A 24,632-nucleotide genomic window follows, 5' to 3' on the forward strand; every position below is an offset into this window, starting at 1 on the left:
ACAGGGATTCCTTAGAGCAGTTATTGTTAGGTATTAGAACTATTCCTTTCCTCAAATAAGCTTCTTGAGGCTGTGACCAGTACTTTTTTATCTCTGTACTCAAGACTTCACTTAGTGTCTGGCGTATTGTAGACATTTTAAAAGTACTTATTGGATGAATAATGAATAAATAAATGAATGGGGCTTCCCTGGTGGCGCAGTGGTTGAGAGTCCGCCTGCCGATGCAGGGGACACGGGTTCGTGCCCCGTTTTCGGAAGATCCCACATGCCGCGGAGCGGCTGGGCCCATGAGCCATGGCCGCTGAGCCTGCGCGTCTGGAGCCTGTGCTCCACAACGGGAGAGGCCACAACAGTGAGACGCCCGCATACCGCAAAAAAAAAAAAATAATAATAAAAATAAATAAATAAAATAAATAAATGAATGAAAGGCGTTTACTAAGAGCAAAAAGACAAAGATTCCTTTCCTGGGCAACTACAGTAATGGTTCAACCTGTGGTTAGATCAATTTATTGTTGAGGTGCTGAATTAGAGCTAGAATTGGTTCAGGTAAAACCTGAAAAAAATGAGGGAATAGAGAAGGATGAGACTTTTGGTTCAGGAGCCTGGGATATGGAACAGGGATAAAATTGTTCCCTGGAAACCAGAAGCATTCTGTGAGAGGGGTCAAGATTCTGTTATGTGAATACAATTGGGAGATTTTTCTGTCTCATGATATAAATACCTTTGTCATTTTCTGAATAAAAATAAATTAACTATATTTGAGGGAGAAATAAATTTTTTTTTTTTTTTTTGGCCACGCCGTGCGGCATGAGACATCTTAGTTCCCCAACCAGGGATCGAACCTTTGCCCCCTGCATTGCAAGCATGGGGTCTTAACCACTGGACTGCCAGGGTAGTCCCATGAAGGAGAAATAATTTTTAATGTGAAGCATTCATCTCTGAAATTTGATTTTTATCTTCTCAGTCCTCAGTCTTAAAAAAAAACTTGTTGGGGAGTCTTTTCTTTAAATTTTGTTAACATCATAAAATGAATATACCCTCTTATAAAAATACAAGCTAGAGATACATAAAATAAAAAGTGACATTCTTCCCAGTATTCTAACTCTCATTCTTCAGAGGTAGCTAATGTTAAAGGTTTGATGTGTATCAGTTTGAACTTTTAAAACGTATATAGTCATCCCTTGGTGTCTGCAAGGGATATCAATGATGCAGGACCCCCTGCTGATACCAGAATCTGAGGATGCTCAAGTCTCTTATATAGATGGCATGGTGTTTGCATGTAGCCTACACACATCCTCCCATGTACAGGCTATGTCAGAGATATTGTGGGTTTGGTTCTAGGCTACTGTAATAAGGTGAATATTGCAATAAAGCAAGTCACACTAAATTTTTGGTTTCCCAGTGCATATAAAAGTTATGTTTACACTGTACTGTGGTTTACTAAGTGTGCAATAAATAGCATTATGTTTTAAAAAACAATGTACATACCTTGATTAAAAAATGCTTTATTGCTGAAAAATGCTAACCATCATCTGAGCTTTCAGTGAATCATAGTAGTAACATCAAAGATCACTGATCACAGATCACCATAACCGACATAATAGTAATGAAAAGTTTGAATTACTGAGAGAATTACCAAAATGTAACACAGAGACATGAAGTGAGCAACTGCTGTTGGAAAAATGGTGCCGACAGACTTGCTCAATGTGGGGTTGTTACAGACCATCAGTTTGTAAAAAACGCATTATCTGCGAAGTGAAAGAAAGTGGAGTGCAATAAAATGAGGTACGCCTGTACTTTAAATCATCTCTAGATTACTTATAATACCTAAAACAATATAAATATTATAGAAATAGTTGCTGGCATGTGGCAAATTCAAGTGTTGCTTTCTGGAACTTTGAGGAATTTTTTTTTCTTGAATATTTTCATCCACGGTTGATTGAATCCATGGTTGTGGAACCTGTGTATATGAAGGGCCAACTGTATTAAAAAACGTGTGTTTATATTTGTATAATTTAAAAAAGAGGATCATTTGATATACATGTTCTGAAATTTGCTTTTCTTACTTGTCCTTTCATTTCTACTTATACTTCATATACTTCCAAAATTTGTTTGATGTGACTTTATATTTGAAACGTAAGAGGACAGAATCACGAGCAGAGAGTAACAGGCAAAACCCAGAGTTAATCGAATATCTGAGGAAGATAAATTTAAAAAGCTCATGCTAAGGAAAATACCTGCTAGTTTTTATTTGTGTAATTGCTATCTTTGACTTGTTTAATCTCTATGAAATTGTAAAAGTAATCATTTTTCATATGATGCACTTCAGAATAAACACATGAGAGATAATTAGAGTCAAACTTTGAGGCTCATGGAGTACATCTATGGGAATATACGTATATGCCTGACATCGTATGAGAAACATGAGGATGCAGTCATGAATAGGATACTGTCATTCCCGAATGTTATGATAACAAAGGGAAGAGGCAAGAGAAGGCTGCCTAGTGGAGGTGATCTTAGCACAGTCTTGAAATACTAGTAAGAGGTAGTGAAGCTTTAAAAAAAAGTGGCTAGGGGGAAGAAAGAAGGATTGATTAAGAGTTGGAGGTTTTTAGGACAAGTACAATAGAAAGAAAGTTAAGGGAGGTCAGTTGATTCACAGTGTGTAGGGAAAGAAGTAGGAGGGCTCTATGTCCTAGTTTGTCTAGGACAGACCAGGTTTACACCTGTAGTCCTGGCATAATGAAGAATAGCACCTCATTTTACTCTGAAAAGTACCCTAGTTCTGGATGATAAGTGACATCCTTACCCTAGAAGGGAGAGAATATAGGGGGAGCTGATAAATTTTAGAGGAAATAGTGGGTGACTGGAGATCATTTTGAGGTCAAAGAGTAGGTATAGTAGCAGTTTAGACTCCAGAGAGGAGTAGGAAGGTAGTAGGTTATGGTCTAGAACTAGAATAGTAAAATTTACCATTGCAGAGATGAAACAGTTTTGGATTCAGATTATGGCCAGTAGCAATGGGTAGTTGAAATGGACTTGATTGAATGGATCTTTGGAGAAGAGAAAGACTACAGAGGTTAAAATCTCCGTGGATGAAGGTAAGACTTGGGTTGGAGAATAAGATTGGGAGCAAGTGGAGACTGAGAGGCAGATATGGAAATAATAACAGCAAGGTGGAATAGAATCTGGTAGAGCTGAATGGTGTAAATTTCAAAGGAGAAGAGATTTTTGAATAAGATTGGAAGACCAGTGATTTGATAATGGCACTAGGGAATCAGGATAATGTTACCCACCCCTCATCCCCCCTGCCGCTCCCCCCGCCCCCCAGCCCCATGGATGTGGGTGGTGGAATGTAGGGAAGGTGTAGTCTCCACGTAAGAGCCTGTGTTTTGGGGGAACCAGGTTTCTGATGGGAATTAAAGGGTAGAGATTTAGCGAAGTTTATTTACAAACTGAATGGAATTCTAGAAGAACAATTTAGGAAGAAAACAGATTTGTTGGAGCATGACTGTAGAGAAGGATGGACAGGAGTGGGAGTTAGGCCTTGCCTTTTGGGAAAAGATGGAATTATACAAAAAAGTCAAGAATGAAATTGACTTTCCTCCATGTTTTAAAGAGTGGCACAAATTTGGCCTGATATGGGCTCTCTGACAGGCTTTCTCACTGCAGAGTAGGGACTGGCTTTGGCCTAGTTCATATAATTTATATCTGATGAAACCTTGTTGGTTGCCATTCTGTTAGTATATGTGTGCCTTTAATGAGCCCATTTGAAAGTACACATGGATTTTGAAATTATTTTTACTTCTCCCTACATTGTTACTCTCCTTGAAGGAAAAAAAATTTGGCCTTAATTTGAAAACTGAACTCTTTTATAATAATTGATCATATAGGAAGAGTTAAAAGGCCAAGAGGTGTCCGGATAACAGTTATAGTTTGAGAATTTAGGGCATACAAGTTAGTATGCATTGTGCACTTAATCCTTTTAACTTTGTTCCCCTGTTTTCCTTCAAATTAGCCATGGTTCGCAAACATGTTCCCCATTTTTCCGCCTGTGTATCCTTGCTTATGTTCAAACTTGTATTTAGAAAGGAGTCCTCCTCCATCACTTGCTCTTCTATGTTCTCTCTTGTGTGGGTTCTCTCTCTCTCTCATGCTTTATTAGCAATGACTGCTTTTTAATGTCTCTCCAAAGCCGGACACACTAAATACTTTATCTCATCTAATCTTTACAATAACCCTGCAAACTAGGTATTACTATCCCCATTTTAAAGATAAGAAAACCGATCTCTTAGGAGGTTAATTAAAATGCGCAGTTACACAGTTATGAAATGGTAGAGTTAGGATTTCAACCCAGGACTGTTTCCAAAGCCACCTCTACACACACCTTTGCAGAGAGACATGCATGTACATGAGCTCCTTTCATGACTATCCCTCAAGGCTTGCCAGAGATTATTTTTTTTGATTAAAAATAGTTTTTCTAGCTTTAATGAAATATAATTGACATATAACATTGTATAAGTTTAAGGTGTAGGGCATGATACACATATAATTGTGAAATGATCTTCTCTTCTTAATAAAGGTTTTTTGAGTACTCTGCTCAGCTGTACTCTTTCCTTTCTCTGTGTCTTTGTAGCACTTTGTACCTCAGGCTTTTATATTCTGTGAAGGCTTCCCTGATTGTCTCTAGAAATGTGGTACATACTTCCCCTGTATCCCCACTGAGCTCATAACCAATTTGTATTTGTGAACCTGTTTAATTATATGGCATTTGTTTGTTTCCACATTTGTTAATCCTAGTAGGTGGTGAGCTTCTTGAGACTAGGGGCTGTAATTTTATGCATCTTGATATTCCCAGCACTGAGAAATATGCCTGGCAAATAGGTGCTCACTTCTGTCGCTGAATGAATTGTGTCATTGTTACCTGTGAACTTGTCTATTTATTTTTAATACACAGTAAGTTGTTTGAAGGCAGTAATCCAGGATTTTATTTATATTTGTATCCCTAACAGTATCTCTCCCATGGTTACTGAATAAATACCTGTTGATTTATATAATAGCTTAAAACAAATAAACAAAAATTCTGTTAATAATCCTGCTCTGTCCAAATAATTTTAAATATCAGTTCTTCAAATACATTTTTAAAATTAAAAAAAACCAGTTAATTTAAAAGCAAGCATGTTGTTCATTTGTTTATAACCTCACACAGCTTTTATTCAGTGTTCTCTCTCAATGAAACATCATTATCTATTAATGCTGTTCCCATAGGCTGTCTGGCCAATCTAGTGCTGTTTCAGTTGAATTTAACTTTTATTTTAAATTAAGCTAAAGCAACACTTTGAAATAAGGAAAGTGTTGGAGGAGTTTTAGATACCATATCTGTAAGGTGGTCAAGGTCAGCATATATTAACTGATAATGAATGATGTTGTCTTTGTGATTAAACTTTGGTGACTGTTCATTCCAGCCTGTTTAACTGCTTCTGAAAAAGCACCTCATTTTGTATTCATGTGAGGTTAGTTTTTTGTTTTGTAACTGTGGTTATTACTTGCACACTTGGTGGCTTTTTGTGACTTTGTTTCTGTCTTGCTGCAAGCAGCTTAAGACTTTGTTCACATAGTCACTGTTTCTGACTTCTGTCAGTATTGAAAAATATAAAAGGTAAGAAATACCGTTAAGTAATTATTTTTGTATTTGGGCAAATGATTTTATAGTCTTTATCAATGAACAAACATATTCTGATAAACTAACTTGAACCATAAACTGATTTGGAGGGGTTTTATTAATCAAGGAGTATAAATTCAAATTCTATAATTTTTTTAAAAAAATTTTAAATTTAAATTTTTTATACAGCAGGTTCTTATTAGTCATCAATTTTATACACATCAGTGTATTCATGTCAATCCCAATCTCCCAATTCATCACACCACCATCCCCACCTCCCTGCGGCTTCCCCCACTTGGTGTCCATATGTTTGTTCTCTACATCTGTGTCTCAACTTCTGCCCTGTAAACCAGTTCATCTGTACCATTTTTCTAGGTTCCACATGCATGCGTTAATATACGATATTTGTTTTTCTCTTTCTGACTTACTTCACTCTGTATGACAGTCTCAAGATCCCTCCATGTCTCAACAAATGACCCAATTTTGTTCCTTTTTATGGCTGAGTAATATTCCATTGTATATATGTACCACATTTTCTTTATCCATTCGTCTGTTGATGGGAATTTAGGTTGCTTCCATGACCTGGCTATTGTAAATAGTGCTGCAGTGAACATTGGGGTGCATGTGTCTTTTTGAATTATGGTTACCTCTGGGTATATGCCCAGTAGTGGGATTGCTGGATCATATGGTAATTCTAGTTTTAGTTTTTTAAGGAACCTCCATACTGTTCTCCATAGTGGCTGTATCAATTTACATTCCCACCAGCAGTGCAAGAGGGTTCACTTTTCTCCACACCCTCTCCAGCATTTGTTGTTTGTAGATTTTCTGATGATGCCCATTCTAACTGGTGTGAGGTGATACCTCATTGTAGTTTTGCTTTTCATTTCTCTAATAATTAGTGATGTTGAGCAGCTTTTCATGTGCTTCTTGGCCACCTGTATGTCTTCTTTGGAGAAATGTCTGTTTAGGTCTTCTGCCCATTTTTGGATTGAGTTGTTTGTTTTCTTAATATTGAGCTGCAAGAGCTGTTTATATATTTTGGAGATTAATCCTTTGTCCATTGATTCATTTGCAAATATTTTCTCTCATTCTGAGGGTTGTCTTTCTGTCTTGTTTATGGTTTCCTTTGCTGTGCAAAAGCTTTGAAGTTTCATTAGGTCCCATTTGTTTATTTTTGTTTTTATTTCCATTACTCTAGGAGGTGGATCAAAAAAGGTCTTGCTGTGATTTTTGTCAAAGAGTGTTCTTCCTATGTTTTCCTCTAAGAGTTTTATAGTGTCCAGCCTTACATATAGGTCTCTAATCCATTTTGAGTTTATTTTTGTGTGTGGTGTTAGGGAGTGTTGTAATTTCATTCTTTTACAGGTAGCTGTCCAGTTTTCCCAGCACCACTTATTGAAGAGACTGTCTTTCTCCATTGTATATCCTTGCCTGCTTTGTCATAGATTAGTTGGCCATGGGTGTGTGGGTTTATTGCTGTGCTTTCTATCCTGGTCCACTGATCTGTGTTTCTGTTTTTGTGCCAGTACCATATTGTCTTGATTACTGTAGTTTTGTAGTATAGTCTGAAGTCAGGGAGTCTGATTCCTCCAGCTGCGTTTTTATCCCTCAAGACTGCTTTGGCTATTCGGGGTCTTTTGTGTTTCCATACAAATTTTAAGATTTTTTGTTCTAGTTCCATAAAAAATGACATTGGTAATTTGATAGGGATTGCATTGAATCTGTAGATTGCTTTGGTTAGTATAGTCATTTTCACAATATTGATTCTTCCAATCCAAGAACATGGTATATCTCTCTGTCTGTTGGTATCATCTTTAATTTCTTTCATCGGTGTCTTATAGTTTTCTGCATACAGGTCTTTTGTCTCCCTAGGTAGGTTTATTCTTTTTGTTGCAGTGGTAAATGGGAGTGTTTCTTAATTTCTCCTTCAGATTTTTCATCATTAGTGTATAGGAATGCAATTTCTGTGCATTAATTTTGCATCCTGCAACTGTACCAAATTCATTGATTAGCTCTGGTGGCATCTTTAGGATTCTCTGTGTATTGTATCACGTCATCTGCCAACAGTGACAGTTTTACTTCTTCTTTTCCAAGTTGTATTCCTTTTTTTTCTTTTTCTTCTCTGATTGCCGTGGCTAGGACTTCCAAAACTATGTTGAATAATAGTGGTGAGTGTGGACATCCTTGTCTTGTTCCTGATCTTAGAGGAAATGCTTTCAGTTTTTCACCATTGAGAATGATGTTAGCTGTGGGTTTGTCATATATGGCCTTTATTATGTTGAGGTAGGTTCCCTGTATGCCCACTTTCTGGAGAGTTTTTATCATAAATGGGTGTTGAATTTTGTCAAAACCTTTTTCTGCATCTATTGAGATGATCATATGGTTTTACTTCTTCAATTTGTTAATATGCTGTATGACATTGATAGATTTGCATGTATTGAAGAATCCTTGCATCCCTGTGATAAATCCCACTTGATCATGGAGTATGATCCTATTAACATGTTGTTGGATTCTGTTTGCTAGTATTTTGTTGAGGATTTTTGCATCTATATTCATCAGTGATATTGGTCTATAAGTTTCTTTTTTTGTAGTATCTTTGTCTGGTTTTGGTATCAGGGTGATGGTGGCCTCATAGAATGAGTTTGGGAGTGTTCCTTCCTCTGTAATGTTTTGGAAGAGTTTGAGAAGGATGGGTGTTAGCTCTTCTCTAAATGTTTGATAGAATTCACTTGTGAAGCCATCTGGTCCTGGACTTTTGTTTGTTGGAAGATTTTTAATCACAGTTTCAATTTCATTACTTGTGATTGGTCTGTTCATATTTTCCATTTCTTCCTGGTTCAGTCTTGGAAGGTTATACCTTTCTAAGAATTTGTCCATTTCTTCCAGGTTGTCCATTTTATTGGCATAGAGTTGCTTGTAGTAGTCTCTTAGGATGCTTTGTATTTCTGCGGTGTCTGTTGTAACTTCTTTTTCATTTCTAATTTTATTGATTTGAGTCCTCTACCTCTTTTTCTTGATGAGTCTGGCTAATGGTTTATCAATTTTGTTTATCTTCTCAAAGAACCAGGATTTAGTTTTATTGATCTTTGCTATTGTATTCTTTGTTTCTATTTCATTTATTTCTGCTCTGATCTTTATGATTTCTTTCCTTCGGCTAACTTTGGGTTTTGTTTGTTCTTCTTTCTCTAGTTGCTTTAGGTGTAAGGTTAGGTTGATTATTTGAGATTTTTCTTGTTTCTTGAGGTAGGCTTGTATAGCTGCAAACTTCCCTCTTAGAACTGCTTTTGCTGCATCCCATAGGTTTGGGATCGTCGTGTTTTCCTTGTCATTTGTCTCTAGGTAGTTTTTGATTTCCTCTTTGATATCTTCAATGATCTCTTGGTTACTTAGTAACGTATTGTTTAGCCTCCATGTGTCTGTGTTTTTTACGTTTTTTTCCCTGTAATTCATTTCTAATCTCTTAGCGTTGTGGTCAGAAAAGATGCTTGATATTATTTCAGTTTTCTTAAATTTACTGAGGTTCGATTTCTGACTCAATATGTGATCTATCCTGGAGAATGTCCCATGCGCACTTGAGAAGAAAGTGTAATCTGCTGTTTTTGGATGGAATGTCCTATAAATATCAGTTAAATCTATCTGGTCTATTGTGTCATTTAAAGCTTCTGTTTCCTTATTTATTTTCATTTTGGATGATCTATCTATCGGTGTAAGTGAGGTGTTAAAGTCCCCCACTATGATTTTGTTACTGTCGATTTCCTCTTTTATAGCTGTTAGCAGTTGCGTTATGTATTGAGGTGCTCCTATGTTGGGTGCATATATATTTTTAATTGTTATATCTTCTTCTTGGATTGATCCCTTGATCATTATGTAGTGTCCTTCCTTGTCTCTTGTAACATTCTTTATTTTAAAGTGTATTTTATCTGATATGAGTATTGCTACTCCAGCTTTCTTTTGATTTCCATTTGCACAGAAAATCTTTTTCCATCCCCTTACTTTCAGTCTGTATGTGTCTCTAGGTCTTAAGTGGGTCTCCTGTAGACAGCATATATATGGGTCTTGTTTTTGTATCCATTCAGCAAGCCTGTGTCTTTCTGTTGGCTGGAGCATTAAATCCATTCACGTTTAAGGTAATTATTGAAATGTATGTTCCTATGACCATTTTCTTAATTGTTTTGTGTTTGTTTTTGTAGGTTGTTTTCTTCTCTTCTGTTTCCCACTTAGAGAAGTTCGTTTAGCATTTGCCGTAGAGCTGGTTTGGTGGTGCTGAATTCTCTTAGGTTTTGCTTGTCTGTAAAGCTTTTGATTTCTCCATTGAATCTGAATGAGATTTTTGCCGGGTAGAGTAATCTTGGTTGTAGGTTCTTCCCTTTCATCACTTTAAGTATATCATGCCACTCCCTTCTGGCTTGTAGAGTTTCTGCTGAGAAATCAGCTGTTAACCTTATGGGAGTTCCCTTGTATGTTTTTTGTCATTTTTCCTTTGCTGCTTTCAATAATTTTTCTTTGTCTTTAATTTTTGCCAATTTGATTACTATGTGTCTTGGCGTGTTTCTCCTTGGGTTTATCCTGTATGGGACTCACTGCACTCCCTGCACTTGGGTGGCTATTTCCGTTCTCATGTTAGGGAAGTTTTCAACCATAATCTCTTCAGATATTTTCTATGGTCTTTCCTCTCTCTTTTCTCCTTCTGGGGCTCCTATAATGCGAATGTTGTTGCATTTAATGTTGTCCAAGAGGCCTCTTAGGCTGTCTTCATTTCTTTTAATTTTTTTTCTTTATTCTGTTCTGCAGCAGTGAATTCCACCATTCTGTCTTCCAGGTCACTTATCTGTTCTTCTGCCTCAGTTATTCTGCTATTGATTCCTGCTAGTGTAGTTTTCATTTCAGTTATTGTATGGTTCATCTCTGTTTGTTTGTTCTTTAATTCTTCCTGGTCTTTGTTAAACATTTCTTGCGTCTTCTCCATCTTTGCCTCCATTCTCTTTCCGAGGTCCTGGGTCATCTTCACTATCCTTATTCTGAATTCCTTTTCTGGAAGGTTACCTATCTCCACTTCATTTAGTTGTTTTTCTGGGGTTTTATCTTGTTCCTTCATCTGGTACATAGGCTTCTGCCTTTTCATCTTGTCTATCTTTATGTGAATGTGGTTTCTGTTCCACAGGCTGCAGGATTGTAGTTCTTCTTTCTTCTGCTGTCTGCCGTCTGGTGGATGAGCCTATCTAAGAGGTTTGTGCAAGCTTCCTGATGGGAGGGACTTGTGGTGGGTAGAGCTCAGTCTTGCTCTGGTGGGCAGAGCTCAGTAAAACTTTAATCTGCTTGTCTGTTGATGGGGGTGGGGCTGGGTTCCCTCCCTGTTGGTTGTTTAGCCTGAGGCAACCCAACACTGGTGTGTACCTGGGCTCTTTGGTGGGGCTAATGACAGACTCTGGGAGGGCTCACGCCAAGGAGTACTTCCCAGAACTTCTGCTGCCAGTGTCCTTGTCCCCACGGTGAGCCACAGCCCCCCCACCCCGCCTCTGCAGGAGACCCTCCAACACTAGCAGGTAGGTCTGGTTCAGTCTCCCCTGGGGTCACTGCTCCTTCCCCTGGGTCCCAATGTGCACACTGCTTTGTGTGTGCCCTCCAAGAGTGGAGTCTCTGTTTCCCACAGTCCTGTCAAAGTCCTGCAATCAAATCCCACTAGCCTTCAAAGTATGATTCTCTAGGAATTACTCCTCCTGTTGCCAGACCCCCAGGTTGGGAAGCCTGACGTGGGGCTCAGAACCTTCTGTCCAGTGGGTGAACTTCTGTGGTATAAAGGTTCTCCAGCCTGTGAGTCACCCACCCAGCAGTTGTTGATTTGATTTTACTGTGATTGTGCCCCTCCTGCCATCTCAATGTGCCTTCTCTTTTGTCTTTGGATGTGGAGTATCTTTTTTGGTAAGTTCCAGTGTCTTCCTGTCTATGATTGTCCAGCAGCTAGTTGTGATTCCGGTGTCCTCACACGAGGGAGTTAGAGCACGTCCTTCTACTCTGCCATCTTCCTATTAAATTTCTTGTCAGCTTATGAAAATTTGTCTTGGAGAAAGAATGAAAGATTTCCTGTTTCTATGGCACAGCTTTTATTCACTTATTTTTTGATTTTTCTATGTAAGCATACCTTTGTGGTATATTTGAATTTATTTTCAATGTTAAAAAATGAAATGATTAAAGAAATATTTGTGACAACAATATATCATCTGTGTTAACATAAATTTTCCTTACTTGGAAGTATTCAGTACAGATTAAAGTTTCTTTATGCTATATAAAAGCAGTATTTTCTCTGTATATTTGGAGAATGTAAAAAAGTTTCCAGGATGTAAAAAAATTGTGGAGCCAAAAGTTGAAAAACAAGAGGCATTTTAGAAGAAATACTTGCCTATACCCTTATATTTATAAGAAGTACCATGGGAATTCTATTGTCCTGTCAAGGAAACTAGTTATCTGTTTTATATTTTGGTATTAAATAGTGTCCATTTTTGTTTAAGAAGTATGTATTTATAGATCTATTTTATACAGGATGAAATTCTAATTTTTGAAAATATGGCAGTTTTTAATGGTTCTTTTAAAGTTTTTAATCACTATTTATGGTGAATTGAAAACTCAGCATAACTCACTTGATCCTAAATACCAAGCTGAATGCCATTAAATAAGAAAGATTTAAATAAATTTAAATAGTCAATAATGTTTTTAGGACTTTTACTAGTTTTACCTTTTAAGAAAGATGCTATTTATTAGTTTTGCCTTTTAAAAAGATGTGTATTTTAAAAGATGCTATCTTAAAATAGACATCTTTGCTAATGACATGCCTGTAGTTTTGTATAATACTCTATTTCTGCCTGATTTGTACTCAGTATCCACTAAATTATAGAAATTCTTATTTTAAAATCTCATTTGCAAATCTTTTAAAAAATGGGTTTTCTCTTGCAATTATTTATAATAAATTGAATACCTACTGTATATGGATAGTAATTTTAGCCCCAGTGTTATAAAAGTGAAAACTCTGTAATATTCTTATTTTCATGTATATTGTAGTTTGATGGGAGAAATATACCTGAACAAATAATTAAAATATACTATGAGAGGTGTTATATTAATCACAGGTACATACATGATCCCTGAGATCTGAGAAAAGGGAACACCGAAGTTGGACTGGGTAATTATGGTTGTGGGGATGGTCAGAGAAGGTTTCACAGAGAAAACAACTTTACAGTTTAGTTGTTGAAAATTCTGCAGGCAGGCAAGGGATAAAAACATTTAGACTGAAGGAACAACATCTGCAAAGCTACAGAGGTATGATCATGAGACATTTAAGGGTAGAAAACTGTGGTACTGTTGTTTGAGGGTGGAAGGCTGTCTGGGGCCAGCTTGGATTACCAGGCAAAGGAGTTTGAATTTTAACCTATAGGTTAGGGTTGTAAATTTGATACCTCATGTTACAAGTAATAATAGAATTAATACCTAGAATCACTAAGTATCCTAAAGAATGAAGAGGGCTAAGTAGGGATTGTAGGGCATGAGGAGATGCATGTATAATGCTGTGTAGCCTCAACCAGTTAATTCATTTAACAAATTTTTATTGTCTACTATATATGCAAGGCACTGTTTTAAGCACTGGAGATGATAGTGGGGGAAGAGATCAGAGTAATTCCTTGCCCAATTGGAACTTATATTACAAATCAGTCTGTATTGTACCCCCGCCTGCTTGCTCTATCTCTCTCTTTGTAATTTTTGGCTACAGTATGATTGTATAATTTCCTTGTAATTTCTTTTTTCATCTTCCTTATGGTTGACATAGGCAGCTTTTGCTCTATTACTTGTGGAAGAATGTAGCTAAATTTGTGACACCCTCTCCACGTTATTGTTCTTCCCCCGACCTGTAGTTTGAGGTCTGGGCATTACTTTTTTTTTAAATTGAAATTTCTTTTGAGGTAATTGTAGATTAATACGCAATTGTATGAAATAATAATTCCTTGTACATTTGGTCTAGTTTCCCCTCATGGTAACATTTTGCAAAACTGTGACAACCAGGATATCAACATTGACATAATCCACTAATCTTATTCATATTTCTCCAGTTTTAATTGTACTCCTTTGTTGTGTGTATGTTAAGTTCTGTAACATTTTATTACTTGTCTAGATTCATGTATCCACCACTACCATCAAGGTACTGAACAGTTCCAACACTACTAGAATCCCTTGTATCCTCCTTCTATAACCATTCTTACCTCCCTTTTCCACTCTGCAGGCCCTAAACCCTGGCTACCCCTAATCTGTCCTTTTCCCAAAATTTTTTCACTTCAAGAATGTTATATAAATGGAATCATACAGTATATAACTTTGTGGGGTTGGCTTTTTTCGTTCAGCAGGATTCCTGAAGATTCGTGCTAGTTGTTGTCTGTGTTGATAGACTGTTCCTTTTTAATGTGGGTAGTATTCCATGGTATGCATTCACCTGTTGAAGGATCCCTGTGCTGATTCCAGCTTTTGGCTATTACAAATAAAGCTGCTATGAACATTTGTGTACAGGTTTTTGTGTGAACATATGTTTTCATTTCTATGGCATAAATGTCCAAGAGTGCAATTGTTGGGTCATATGGTAGTTGAATGTTTAGTTTTATAAGACACCAGAGTGGCTGTACCATTTTTTGTCTACTAACCAGCAACAAATGAATGATGCACTTTTTCCATATCCTTACAAGTGTTTGGTCTTGTCATTATATTTTATTTTAGCCATTCTGATAGGTATGTAGTGGTATCTCCATGTGGTTTTAATTGCATTTCCCTGAAGGCTAATTTATGTCGAACATCTTTTTGTGTGCTCATTCGCCATTTTTATATCCTTTTCTGTGAAATGTCTGTTCATGTCTTCTGCTCATTTTCTAGTTGGATTGTTGTTGTTTTTAAATGTTGAATTTTAAGAGGTTTTATGAATTCTAGGTACTAGTTCTCTGTCAGATATGTGGTTTGCAAATATTTTCTCCCAGTCCATAGCCTGTCTTTTTCTCATCTTCTCATGGGTTTTCACAGGGCAACCTTTTTACTTTTGATAAGCCCAATTTATCAATTTTTCCTTGTATGGATTGTGTTTTTTTTAAATTTAATTAATTAATTAATTTTTTTTGCGGTACGCGGGCCTCTCACTGTTGTGGGCTCTCCCTTTGCGGAGCACAGGCTCCGGACGCGCAGGTTCAGCGGCCATGGCTCACGGGCCCAGCCGCTCCGCGGCATGTGGGATCTTCCCGGACCGGGGCACGAACCCGTGTCCCCTGCATCGGCAGGCGAACTCTCAACCACTGCGCCACCAGGGAAGCCCTGGATTGTGTTTTTTTGTTTCAAGTCTAAGAACTTTGCCTAGCTTTAGATCCTGAAGATTTCCTTCTGTTTCTTTTTTCATAGAAGTTTTGCAGTTTTACGTTTATGTTTAAGTTTTTGAATTAATTTTTGTGTAAGGTGTTAGGTCAGAGTTCATTCTTTTTTTTCTGTTTTTGGCCTATAGATATCCAATTACTCCAGTACCATTTATTGAAAAGGCTAGTTTTCCTTCATTGAATTGCTTCTGGACCTTTGTCAAAAAATAGTTGAGCATATTTATGTGGGTCTATTTCTGGGTTCTTTATTCTGTTCCATTCATCTACTGTCTATCCTCTACTAATACCACACTGTCTTGATTTCTCATTCACCAAGTTGGACATATTTTTTTGAATACTCTTTCAGCCCTACTTTCTTCTCTCCTTCTGAAACTCAGACGATACAAATGTTGGGTCTTCTGTTATTGTCCTGCAGGTCCCTGAGGCTTTGCTTATTCTTCTTCTTATTTTCTGTATATTTTCTCAATGTTGTTTGGATTGGTTGAATTCTATTCCTCTTTCTTACATTCACTGATTGTATCCTTTGTTGTCTACTGTTGAGCTCATCTAGTGAGTTTTTTATTCCTGTTACTATATTTTTTAGTTCTATAATTTCCATGTTTTTTAATAACTTCTATTTTTTGCTTAGATTTTCTAATTTTACAGTTGTTTTAAGGGAATTTGTAATTGTTGGTTTACATTTGTTTTAAGAGAATTTGTGATCAATTGTTGAAGCATTTCTATGATGGCTGATTTAAAATCATTTTCTGATAATTCCAACATCTGATTCATCTTGTTGTTGGCATAAGTTGATTGTCTTTTCTTTTTTAACTTGTGATTATTTTTCTTGGTTCTTGATATGACAGGTGATTTTCAATTGAAGCCTAGATATTTTATCTATTATGTTAGGAGACTCTATTTCAATAGCCTATTTCAATCTTTTATTTTTACAGGCAGTCAGTCACTCTGGTTAGATTTAACATGCAGTTCTTGGCCTATTTTTGTGGGCTGTGGTTCCAGTGACAGTTTAATTTTGAGTGTGCTGTTATTTTGGTTTGCTTTATCTGGTATCACTAGGGCTCCCACTGATTCTTGATGGTGGTGGTGCTGCTTGAGGGAGTAGAAGACATTTTTCTTAGGCTGAGCAGTACTAGATGTCTATTGGTTAGAGAAGGGGTGAGATAGGATTTCTTTACCATGCCCCCTAGCTGCCCTACAGTCTCTGGTCAGGAAAGGAGAATCTTGGACTCGCAGAGAACAAGGAGCTTCCTGGACTGAACCTCTTGCTAGAGCTGGGTCCCTTTTGCCAGTTCTGTGTACCTGCTCTGGTGTTTCTGGGTGGGAAAGGTGATCCTTGGACCTGTGGGGACAGGGAGGCTTTCTGACTGGGCTGCTTGCTGTTGCTGGATCTCTCTTGCTGGTTCTTCCTGCCTAGTTCCGTTTCTCTTGGCAGAAAATGGGATTCTCAGGCCTATCAGGGAAGGAGAATGCTTCCCCTGGCTGTTTGTTTTTGGTGAGGCTCATAATCTGTCTCCCTTGCTGGTGGTGTCTGGCTTGCCTGATGTAGTCAGAGGGACTCTTGTCAGATCCTGGGAGGAGTTAGCCTACACGGACTGCCTTTTGTTCCCAGACTGGAAGTTGGGAAAAGTCAGAAATGGATGACCGTTTTCTGTTTGGTGAGGGGGGTACAAGATACCCTGCTTCTGTGCTGTTCTTCCAGTCCTAGGGCCAAAGGAGTTTCCCTTTTCTACCTCTCAGAGTTATTCTTTGGTCGTCTCTTTTGCTATTTTCAGTGTTTATAGTTGTGTTTTGTGGGGCTGAGCTGGGAAAAATGGTCTATGCCATCTTGTTTGGGTCAGAAGCTAGGTTTTACTTTTTTTTTTTTTTTTCTTTTTTGCGGTACGCGGGCCTCTCACTGTCGCGACCTCTCTCCCATTGCGGAGCACAGGCTCCGGACGCGCAAGCTCAGCAGCCATGGCTCACGGGCCCAGCAGCTCCGCGGCATGTGAGATCTTCCCAGACCAGGGCACGAACCCGTGTCCCCTGCATCGGCAGGCGGACTCTCAACCACTGCGCCACCAGGGAAGCCCGGTTTTACTTTTTTTTTTAAATTTATTTTTAATTTTTGGCTGCATTGGGTCTTCATTGCTGCACACAGGCTTTCTCTAGTTGCATCGAGCAGGGGCTACTCTTCGTTGTGATGCGCGGGATTCTCATTGTGGCGGCTTCTCTTGTTGCAGAGCACGGGCTCTAGGTGCATGGACTCAGTAGTTGTGGCATGCGGGCTCAATAGTTGTGGTTCGCGGACTCTAGAGCGCAGGCTCAGTAGTTGTGGTGCATGGGCTTAGTTGCTCCACGGCATGTGAGATCTTCCTGGACCAGGGCTCGAACCCGTGTCCCCTGCAGTGGCAGGCGGATTCTTAACCACTGCGCCACCAGGGAATTCCTAGGTTTTACTTTTAATTTTGGTTTATTTGTCATATGAGCATGGCGATAGAGGGGTGGGGAGGTATTGGCTGGGACTGAGTTTGGCCTTGTTGGGGGCCCTGAGATTTACTCTCTCTTATGAGATTCCATTAAACATCCTGTACTTCTGGATTTAATTTCATCCACCAGTTCTTCATAGAGCCCTGGAAAATGGCAAGCCAAGGCTGCCCTCCCTGCATTTTTCTGAGGTCCTGTCTTGGTACAGAGAAGCTTCTTTCTTTAGTTCTTTTCTTTTCTTTTTTTTTTTTTAACATCTTTATTGGAGTATAATTGCTTTACATTGTTGTATTAGTTTCTGCTGTATAACAAAGTGAATCAGCTATACGAATACATATATCCCCATATCCCCTCCCTGTTGTGTCTCCCTCCCGCCTTCCCTATCCCACCCCTCTAGGTGGTCACAAAGCACCGAGCTGATCTCCCTGTGCTCTGTGGCTGCTTCCCACTAGCTATCTGTTTTACATTTGGTAGTGTATATATGTCCATGCCACTCTCTCACTTCTTCCCAGCTTATCATTCCCTATGGTTCTTCAGAACCATTTTTTTTTTAGATTCTGTATATTTATGTTAGCATATGGTATTTGTTTTTCTCTTTCTGACTTACTTCACTCTGTATGACAGACTCTAGGTCCACCCACCTCACTACAAATAACTCAGTTTCGTTTCTTTTTATGGCTTAATAATATTCCTTTAGTTATTTTCTTGATTTTTCCCTAGGTTGGTCTGTTCAGTGTATGCTGCTTCTTTTCATCTTGGAGTATCCAGTGTGAATTCTCAGGATTTTGTTAATTCTTCTTCCTTGGGATATCTTCTGAAAGTTGAGGGGTAGCGTTGGGCACATTTCCATGCTGCCTAGAGCACCAGAATTTTCTCTCTTTTTCCTTTGAAACTATGCTGTGAAACTTGTGGCATAAAGTTTTACTCCTTTATTTGCTGATGATATGTTTAAATTTTTGTTTTTTCTTAACAGTTTTTGTTCTTTTTATTAGTTATTGGTGGTAGGAGCTTCTGAAGTACTTCTTTTACTATACTGGCTTTACCTGAAAATTCCAATAATGACTTTTTGCAGTTTTCACATCTCTCTCTGACATTCGGCATTGCTAATAACTTCTTTTATATCCCATCATCTGTAACTCTGTCAAACCTCTTTTTTGCTTACTTAATCTCTACCCTTTGGCTTTTCTTCTTCTAGTTCCTCCATTGATACATTCTCATGGGCTTTGTCCTTGTAATTCTCTGCTTTTCTGTCAACATTCAATCTATTGGTTTTATCACCTTTAAGCAGCTGACTCTCAACTTTGTATCCTTAGCCTTGTATTTTACCTAAGCATTTATTTCCTGCTGAAATGAATGTATTTTCTTTAAAGTAGCTCCGTATTCTCATTCTTCCATTTCTATTGATATTGTCATCATTTATTATTAAAGCCTTGAAATTATCATTGTATCATCTGTCTCTCTTTTCTTTAAATCCATTTACCAGGTCAAGCCTCTTTGGTCTTAACTCTCACTGACATTGTCAATTATAGATCCTCATTTCTCAAGCTGTATAACTGTAGTGACTTATTAATTTGCCTTCTTATGTCTCATTTTATGTTTTTGCTGTCTTCAAGCTATTTTATACCTAGCTTCCAGATTAAACTCTATCTCTATGTCTCTTTTTAAATTAACTATAACATACATATAGAAAAGTGCACAAATCACAGACGCTCAGCTTTATGAAATTTCACCAACTGAACACACTTGCGTAACTAGCACCAGCAAACTAACCATTTAAAACATCACATTCATGATCTTGTTATTTTGCCTTAAACACCAGTTAAGGAGTTTGAGCCTTGTTAGTTCCCTTAACGTTAGAATAGCAAGAGGTAAATTGGCATGCCGTCTGCCACTGCTTGCCACATATAGCTTGATTTTGGAGACATTTCTTGGTTTACTTCACCCCCTAGTCACTTATATTCCCCATATTGCTTCCTGAAATACATTTCCTTTTTAACCTTTTTATCTAAATCATGGTTTTTCCAACCTTAACTCATGTCTTGCCATTTCTAGGAAACTTTTCTGGATTACTTCAGGTTTCATTAATTTTTTCTTTTTCTCTTCAAAAATTCTTTAATTAATTTTTGAATAAGTAATAGCAATATGTTCACTTAAAACAAAATTCAAATGTACAAAAGAGTATATAATGAAGAGTCTCCTTCCCATTCCTGTGTCCCAGCCACTGTGTGTTCTTCTAGAAATATTTTATGTACTTAAGTAAATTTAATTTTTATTATTTTTCCTCCTTTTTACACAATGTAAGCATACCAACTTCTGTATCTTACTTTTTTCTATTAATAATTGTTAATGATATTTCCCAATCAATACACAAGTTTTCTCATTTTTATATTAGGGCTGAATGATACTCCACTGAATGAATATGCCATGATCACATCTACCACATATGGTTGTGAATGTTGGACACTGAACAGATTCACACAGACTATGATTTGAATGGTACTCCCTAGGATTTCTCAGTTATCAATACAATCAACTGCAGCAGCTTTGATTGTAATTTACCTAGTCAGTTCCTTTTAATTAATATTTCCAGTTTTTAAAAAACTTCCAAACACTACTGAATTGAATAGTCTTATGTATATCATTTGACATCTGTGGAAAAATTATCTGTAGGATACCATTCCCTTTAATTCCTTAAAGTATTTATAATCTCTACGAATTTAATAATTAGACATAATCAGTTAATTATGGAGCTGTTTTTAAAAATTTTTATTATTTGTGATTCCTCAAGGAGTGGTACCATGTATTAAATTATTTTATATTCACCCTGACCTAGAATACTGGTGTACATAAATAAGCCCTTAGGGTGGGTTGGAGTGTTTCTCAGATAGCTGCCAGATTGTTTCCCTTTTTATTCATCTAAGCTCTTCATAATCCTTTTGAAATTCCTAATAATGAGAGAAAAAAACTATTGTCAAAGCTTTGACCGCAGCTAGATGCATTTAGAAGCAGAAGTGATGTTTATTCCAAGCTACAGAATAAAATGAACCACAATCTCCGATATAGTTTTAAAAAAAAAAGCGAAACATTTCACCTTTCTTTGTATTCTTCCATTGAAAACATGGTATGAGATAGAGTATATCTTCACTGAGACTTAGTTGAGCTATAAGTAAAATAACAGAAAAATGTTCTTTTTTGTGACCCATAAAGGTACAGTATATCAAAGTAAATTTTTTAAAGCTACTATCTACAAAGTGAATAAACTGGAATTATCCTACTTGATATTAAAGTGAATAAGTCAATTACTTTTATTGACTTATTTATGTTAAGGTTCATTTAGTGTCCTGCTTGCAACTTTGGAAACCTTGATGGAGTACATTTTTCCACAACCTTTTTCCCGCTCTACTTGTTTGATCATAAAACCAGACAGTTTTCAGTTGGGAAAATATTGGAATTTGTTTTCTATTTGGAAAACCCACACATTTTTACCATCTCTTTAGATGGTATCACTGAGCTTAGAGAGAGAAACCTTTTCTTATTTTTCTGTATAGGTTAGAGGATTTCAGCTGAATTAAATTGACTTCTGATATGATGAGCCAGACTTAAAAATAAAAGATGTGTTTCTTTATTTTTTCTAACTGACCCTAAAAGATTCACTGCTTGAAATTCTAGGAGACTGGAGGGGAAAATAAATTCTATCATAGTTCTTGGGCTTTATAGCAAACAAGCAGGAATAACTTTGGGGTGTCTGATAACTGACCTTTAGATGATTATAAGTTATACTGCAGAGATTTTTTTTAACAACTTTGAGCTATAACTCACATGCTGAAGAATTCACCCATTTAAACTGTACAATTGAATGGTTTTTATTCTGTTCACAGAGTTGTGCAACCATTACCACAATCAATTTTAGAGCTCTCTACTCACTCCAAAAGGAAATCCAGTACCCGTTAGCAGTCACTCCTCATTTCTTCACAAATTTGCCAGCTCTAGTCAATACTAATTTGATTTATGCCTCTAAAAATAGATTTTGGACATTTCATATAAGAAGACAGCACAACATGTCAGTCTTTTGTGTTTGGCTTCTTTCACTTAGCATGTTTACAAGGTTTATCCATGCTGTAGCTTGTTTCAACATTTCATTCATTACTGTTGCCAATTTCATCTTGTGGATACATTGTTTTATTTATCCATTCATCAGTTGATGAACATTTGGGTTGTTCCCCTTTGTGACTATTATGAATAATTCTGCTCGAATATTCATGCACAAGTTTTTGTGTGGGCATATGTTTTTATTTCTCTTGGGTACATACCTAAGAGTGGAATTTCTGGGTCATATATAATAACTCTGTGTTTAAGTTTTGAGGAACCATCCATTTTACATTTACACCACCAGTATCTGATGGTTCTAATTTCTTCACAGTCTCCAACACTTGATATTATCTGTCTTTTTGATTATGGACATCTTAGTGGTGTGAAATGGTATCTCATTGTGGTTTTGATTGGTATTTTCCTAATGGCTAATGATATTGAACATCTTTTCATGTGCTTAGTGGACGTCTGTAAATCTTATTTGGAGAAATGTCTACTCAGATCTTTTGCCCATTTTTAATTGGTTTGTCTTGTTATTATTGAGTTGTAAGAATTCTTTATATAATCCAGATAAAAGTCCCTGATGAGATATATGATTTGTAAATATTTTCCCCATTCTGTGGTCTTATCAGTTACTTGATGGTGGCCTTCAAAGTACAGAAGTTTTTAATTTTGATGAAAACAAATTTACATATTTTTATTTTGTTGCTTGCACTTTTGTTGTCATATTTAGAAACCATTGCCTGGACAAAGGTCACGAAGATTTACTACTATATTTTCTTCTGAGAGTTTTATAGTTTTAGCTCTGATATTTAGATCTGTGATTCCTTTAGATTTAATTTTTTGTGTATGGTCTAAGGAGACATCCTGCTTAACTATTTTGCATGTGGAATCCAATTTTCCCAGCATCTTTAGTAGAAAAGAGTTTTTTTTCCTCCATTGAATGGACTTGGCAGTGAAGTCTGAGTCCTCCAGCTTTGTTCTTTTTCTTCAGGGTGTTTTGGTTTGTTTGTTTATTTATTTGGTTATTCTGGCTTCCTTGCATTTCTTTGTAAGTTTTAAGATTAGCATGTCAATTTCTGCAAAAAAAAAAAGCTTAGATTTTCATATGGATTGAGTTAAGTTTGTAGAACAAGTTGGGCAGTTGCTTTCTTAATATTAAGTCTTTTGGATCCATTAACATGAGTCTTTCCATTTATTTAGGTCATCTTTAATTTTTTTCAACAATATTTTATAATTTTAAGAGTAAAGTTTTGTATTTATTTTGTAAAATTTATTCCTAAATATTTTATTCTTTTTGATGCTGTTGTAAATGGAATTGTTTTGGAATATTTTTTAAATTTTGTTTTCAGATTGATCTTTGCTAATATATAGAAATACAGTTGATATTTGTATATTGATCTTGTACCCTGTAATCTTACTGAGCTCATTTATTAGTTCTAATACTTTAAAAATTGTATTTCTTAGGATTTTCTATATATGTCATGTCATCTGCAAATAAATATAGTTTTACTTCTTCCATTCCAAATTCATTGGAAATTATTTCACTTATTTCATTGTACTGACTGGAACCTTCATTACAGTGTTGAATAGAAGTGGTGAGATTGGACATTCTCATCTTGTTCCTGATTTTTGGGGGAAAGCATTCAGTTATAGTGATTTTTTTTTTTTTACTCTAAAAAGAATGGGCCATAACTTTGCTTTGAAGACTAATTTCCTTTTGATTTAAGATTCTTTTCTTCTGTTTACATACACAGATATGTGCTGATTAGACGGCTCAATTGTGCAGCGTGGAGGATAAGACAGTGCTTTACAAAAATGGGGTTTGGGAGTGACCTGAAGAATTCACATGAAGCTGTGTTAAAATTGCAAGACTGGGAATTACGGTTACTGGAAACAGTGAAGAAATTTATGGCCCTGAGAATAAAAAGTGATAAAGAATATGCATCTACTTTACAGAACCTTTGTAATCAAGTTGATAAGGAAAGTACTATCCAAATGAATTATGTCAGCAATGTATCCAAGGTAAGAAGAATGATTTCATCATTTATTGTCTATAGCATCATAGTTGTCCTTAAGGCAAATAGATCATACTATTGAATAAGCGTACCTAAGTCAGCATTCTAAAATCTTCCAAAATCTTTCTGATTATCAGAATCTCATGGGGAAAGTTTCAAAAATTGTAAAATTTGGGCCCAGCTCCTGATATTCCGAGTCAGTAGGTCTGAAATTTTTGAACTTTGAAATCCTTTTTTCCAATAGATGTCCAGATTATTCTAATGATTAGTTAGGTTTGAGAACCCTTCTTACAAATTTCGTTTTCTTTATTACCCTACCTCCTTGGGTTCCTTGAGCCCCGCTGTTTTCTTCTTTTGACACAAACTTTCATTATAACCCACCTTCCCTGCATTCTTCTGTGAATCATTTGTATAGTGAATCACATGGAGTATTTTAACATGTAGGTATTCTCTGCTGTCATTTCATTACTAAAATACTAATATATTGATGATTTAATCACACATAAAAATCCTTTGGATAAACAATATGGTTTTTTAGCTCCAAGATTATAAAGTATAAAATTTAAAAATAAGGGCTATAAAAATAAAGGCCAAAATTTCACTGCTAATTATCCTTTGAAGGCATAAAATATGAAATATTACACACCTTAATAGTTTTGGATTTTCGCTCTGTTTATTTTCATTGTCTTACTTCACACTTCACTATATTTATTCAAAGTTAAAATTTTTTTTTACCTTACTTGGAAAGTTAAAAAAATTAGTGTGTTTCTTGCACTCATGGGTCTTAGGATTTGAGTAAATTGTAGAAGAAACTCTGTTTCTTATGGGGAATGTGTGTATGTGGTATGTGTGATCAGGTAAAGATCTGTGATGTTGCTGAGAACTCCTAATGTTCATATCTTTAACATCCTTTCCTGGGCCAATGAGATTCCCCAAAGAACCATTCTCTAGTCTCTAGTCTGAAGGTAGGGTTGCCAGATGTAGCAAATTAAAATATAGAACACCAGTTAA

General features: G+C 36.6%; 1 protein-coding gene across 3 annotated transcripts in view; it reads left to right on the forward strand.

Moving 5' to 3' along the window:
- Positions 1 to 24,632, forward strand: part of FER (FER tyrosine kinase) — a 466,095-nt gene that overhangs the window by 19,273 nt on the left and 422,190 nt on the right. For 2 of the 3 annotated variants that reach the window (XM_082651707.1, XM_082651709.1), the window contains exon 1: positions 23,245 to 23,628. In XM_082651707.1, the coding sequence (XP_082507833.1) occupies positions 23,422 to 23,628 (207 nt within the window). In that variant the 5' untranslated portion in view covers positions 23,245 to 23,421. Of the gene's footprint in view, positions 1 to 23,244; positions 23,629 to 24,632 lie in introns of those variants that run through there. The other variant, XM_082651708.1, reaches the window with a different exon arrangement.

The sequence above is a fragment of the Grampus griseus genome, assembly GCF_964374135.1.
Source record: "Grampus griseus genome assembly, chromosome: 3".
NCBI lineage: Eukaryota > Metazoa > Chordata > Mammalia > Artiodactyla > Delphinidae > Grampus > Grampus griseus.